This window comes from Dipteris shenzhenensis, chromosome 1, assembly GCF_047967505.1.
Source record: "Dipteris shenzhenensis isolate YYH24624 ecotype China chromosome 1, Dip_SZ_1.0, whole genome shotgun sequence".
In the NCBI taxonomy this organism is placed as follows: domain Eukaryota; kingdom Viridiplantae; phylum Streptophyta; class Polypodiopsida; order Gleicheniales; family Dipteridaceae; genus Dipteris; species Dipteris shenzhenensis.
The window spans coordinates 36,251,197-36,255,827 of record NC_141596.1 but is presented as its reverse complement, the minus strand read 5'-3'; the positions used below and the strand labels follow the sequence as shown (position 1 = coordinate 36,255,827).

The 4,631-nt window shown below is 39.1% G+C and overlaps 1 protein-coding gene across 1 annotated transcript; it reads left to right on the top strand.

Moving 5' to 3' along the window:
- The first annotated feature begins 3,213 nt into the window (after positions 1-3,213).
- LOC147905761 (leucine-rich repeat protein 1-like) lies at positions 3,214-4,228 on the top strand. The gene is made up of 6 exons (XM_087376303.1): positions 3,214-3,304; positions 3,388-3,520; positions 3,607-3,678; positions 3,769-3,912; positions 4,011-4,082; positions 4,177-4,228. The coding sequence occupies exons 1-6, from the start codon at positions 3,214-3,216 to the stop codon at positions 4,226-4,228; spliced, it is 564 nt and encodes a 187-aa protein (XP_087232429.1).
- The last annotated feature ends 403 nt before the right edge of the window (positions 4,229-4,631 follow it).

Genomic DNA, 4,631 nt, shown 5'->3' with positions numbered 1-4,631 from the left:
AATCATGGTCCCACAGTAATGACCGCTACTGAAAATAGAACCTGAGATGCCTCAAAACATGGGCACCATTGCATAATTTGAAATTCTGGATGCATCAAAACATGGAAGTAGTTCATTACTCAATAGACCATGGTTGTATGATGTGGTACATACTCTGACAACAAAAGGCATTGAGTTTAGCATCATGTTCCCGATGAGGTCATCTTAGATTCCATCTATTGTTTGGTATGCCCATGACATCCGACCTTCCCCTCAAGTCCTACAAATGTAACATGTGAATCCACCCCCATGCATTGGTAGGATTTGAAAGAACCATATCAAAATACCACCATTAAAGTATATCATAGCGATTCTTTTAGGATCTCCGTGATACAAGAATAAGCATTCATGACAAAGATGGATGATTTCTTCCTCCTCGTCTCTTGTGTGTGCGTTCCAAGGTTGCTAATTAGCATTGTAATAAAAATGTAGGGGAGGGACTATGACACACCACAAGCACATAATGAAGTCTATTTTAGAGGCAATTTCTCTAAGGGTATAAAATATGAGTTAAAATGAGATGCACTCAAATGTAGTATAGTTTTAGTGCCCAATGGCATGAGGAGAATAGAATTGAGGATGCCAAAAAAAGTTTTAACATTTCAAGGCCATGAGGAAAGTACTCACTTGGAAGTTGGGTGGTGGGAGAGAGATGTAGGGTTGACAACTTGATAGACAATAGTGAGACCCACTTCATGGAAGAGTGTAAGGAGGTCCCATCCCTTACCCATGCCAAAAAGCTCAATAACAACCTTGTAGGTCTAAGTAGCTAGCAAAAGAAGGGTACGAAACTTCTAAATCTTTCCACTTATTGAGGGACAATGATTCAAACATGTCCTAGCTTGCTAAGCACCAACATTAGCAATGTCTCCTCACAAGCTCCCTAAGCACCATCATTAGCAATTTCTCCTTTTTCACACAGGTCACTAAGAAGAGATCCAAGTTGTTGATAAGCTTGAGTTGGCATGTACATATGGTAGTGTCTACAAAGTGTGACTAATAGTCTCTAAGTTTAATGCATAATGCTAACAACTAATTCCATATTTAGCCATCTTGCATGCATGTAGAAGGTTGACTTGGGTATTGTGCTACATCGTCCAAGCCATAAGATACACATGGTAGAGTATTCTATGATCATGAAAATGATAGGCATTTAGTTTAGTTAAAGTTACATCCTAGTAGGCCTATTCAAGAAAATTTTCCCCCTTTTGAATCTATGAGGTCATTATGTCCCTTAAACGTTTTCATGTTCACACCCTTACTTGGTCAAATAGCTACTTACATTCACATAGGGATTTACTAGGGATTTAAAATGGCAATTTTAAATCAATGAATTAAAACTTTTTTTTTTGCTCCCTCAAGCATTTTAGATTGGTCCAACAATGATTCTTTATCAAGACTAGCTTTAGTGGATTACCGCATGGTAAAACGATGTAGCACACGAGAACATGGAGAAAATACCGCACTGTGCTTCTGTATACTGCTCGGTATGTTGTATACCACATGATATGTTTAAATCATTGTGTGAAAGTACTCTAACTATCGCACAGTATTGAAATCTACTGTGCAGTATGATTAATTATATATAACTTTGCACCCGTAACATAGAGTTTGCATTCCTAAGATTCTAGTACTATTTGGAGTCTCGTTAAGAACATAAAAGGATAAGTAAAAAAAATAAACAAATCTTCCAAAAAAAATTGTAAGTTTTTTATTCCTTTTAAAAAGTGTCCAATGTGAGTGGTGGGTTCGCTTAGGTTAGCTTTTATAAAGAAAAGCATTTTTTAAAAAATATAGTGGTAAGAAATTTGAAGTTACTTTCATGAGAGTCGGAAAAAAAACATGTTTTTAATGGGTATAAACTATATAGTTTTTGAAAATTAGTGAAAAAAGAAAACTTGTATAGTTTTGATAAACTATATAGTTTTTAGTATTCATAAACTTGTAGGAAAAAAATTATATCTTTAGTAATCATAAAATATATAGTTTTTAAAAAAATAAAAAAAAGTAGATGTTTTTGAAAGAAAGTATCTATGTGTGAGTGGGGAGTCCGTGTATACCAACTCATAACTACTCGCATAATAGATATGGAATATCCATGTCACATGTGCCAGTGGGAGGTCCATGTATGACGACCCATAACTACTCGCACATGGATGTAAAATATTGGATAATATATTATAGTTTATAATTACTACTAGAAAATGAGAAATACTTGACTTTGATCGGTTGTGGCTCACCTTTGCCAGTTGATAACAACCCATTGAAAGTCTATCCAGTTGTGTAGCTCCCAATTTCCAGCTTGTATCAACCCATAAATTTCATGCTAGGAATCATTATGGACCATATTTGTCTTATTACTAGTAAGACACTATCAATGCAATTTCATGATAGGTTTTGTCCTTGTGTGCAAGGATTAGTGTGCATCTACCAAAAGTGCATTTGCATAAAATTATGTAGAGCATAATCACAAAATCTTTTAAACATAGACCGTTGTGTGTATGAACTTTAAGCATGCAAAATCCTTATCACTCGGATCCTTTGTGGGCTCCATTGTTGCATCCTTCATAGCCTAGATCCTTGCATAAAGGTAACTTTATGCTCGTGCCTTTGTATCCTTGTCTCACGTTATGTCACAAGGACATGCATGCAATTAAGCTAGGTAACCACGGTCCGTTGTGTGCATGCAAAAGGCTAAGGACTGGAATACACATTGTTTAACCCATTGTTTTTCATGACATTCATTAACGCAATGTTTTTAACCTTATATTGTGGTTTCATACATATGATTCTTGGGAATTTTATCTCCCCATAGTGTGCCATTCTCACTTGTGGATGGTGAGATACAATACAATTTGTCCTAGCTGTCGGACTCATTTTTTTGGATCCGTGCAAACATCCAAAATCACATTTCAGGATTCTGTCCATAAGTGCGTGCCCTTGAGATAGATTTTGTGCCGTCATTATTTTGCAATGGCATGTCGAATGCAAATGCTTCGATGAAAACGATTTTGGAAAGGAAGTCACGCCGACCAGACCGACTGCACCAACGAGGGCCGACTACGTGCTTCTTGCAGCCTATATATACACCCCCAGCACACCTTTCATTCAAAATCAACGCCTTTTTACAATAAATCTCTTCTCAGGTACGTTCGTAAGATCAAACTAGCCGCCATGGAGCGCTCGGGAGCTGCTAAGTTTTTCATCCTTTCTGCTTTCGCGTTATGGGCTCTCCTGCCGGCTCTCGCTGGTGCCAACCCGGAGGGTAAATATTCTTCTGCTTTGTACAATGCAGTACCATACTAAACGTTGCTTTTGGCTAACCGATCTACGCCTTGTGTTTTACAGTGGACGCTCTCATCATATTTAAAGATGGGCTTACCGATCCGCAAAACGCCCTCGCCAGCTGGGATCCAAATCTAGTGGATCCCTGCACCTTCCTCCATGTGACCTGCGACAACAACAACCACGTCGTTAGAGTGTACTCATCTACACACTACCTGGAGCTAAACGTGCAGTTTTGCTCTCTAATAAGTTTTGTTGCCTGATCCTGCATTTTTCCAACAGGGATCTACCCAATTATGGTCTCTCCGGTCCGCTCTCTCCAACACTTGCAAACCTTCACTCTTTGAAGTCCCTGTGCGTCTTCCTCGCTCTAGCGTTCCATCATGTACTCAATAAGCTAAGCTAAGTTTGTCACTCATGCTCTAACAATCTTTCTTGTCGCAGCTCGCTCTTTCGAAACAGCTTCTATGGGGCCATCCCCAAAGAATTCGGCAATCTGTCCAACCTCTTTGCTTTGCAGCTCCAGGACAATGTCCTCGAGGGTCCCATCCCCTCCGAGTTGGGCAATCTTTCCCATCTGCAGTTTCTGTGAGTAGATATAATGCTAATGGATCCTCCGCTTTAATATTTCATGCACAACAAACCACTGAGCGCTCCTTACCATAACATTCTGTTTTGCTGTGCAGGCAGCTCAATGATAATGATCTCTCGGGCCCTATTCCAACGAATGGTGTTTTCTCCAGGTTCACAGCAGAAAGGTGAGCAAGTTTTTGAAACGATCAGCATTAAGGCATCGGATGCGTGAGAATTCCGCAACTTGCTCATTCTCCTCGTATGTGAATTTGCATGCAGCTACGCAGGAAACCCTGGACTCTGTGGATCCGTGATCAACAAGCCATGTTAGCATGCTTTTGCTTCTGTGACTGCTGCCACCTCCATCATCCACGGCATGTAGCTCGCAATCGATTATCCTACTAAATTTGAACATGGATTTTAGATTTTTGTAATTCAGCTCGGCTTTTGCCATGTAATCATAATTCATTGGCTTTCCTGGTCAATGTGAACTTTAATGTAATTGAAGTAGTTATGTTAAGTTTATTAATACAAGGCCCCATTTAGTCTTTCAAATATCGTAGGCCATTGTAGATCTAAGCCCGTTGTATTCACAATGACATATGTGACCCTAAACTTTCAAAGGCAACATGATATACACGAGCGTACCTCCTGAGCTTGAATTCCTAAGCGTAATGTAAAGAATGGATTCATAAAGGGATTCTCTTCCATCTCTATTTTAATACAATGTGTGA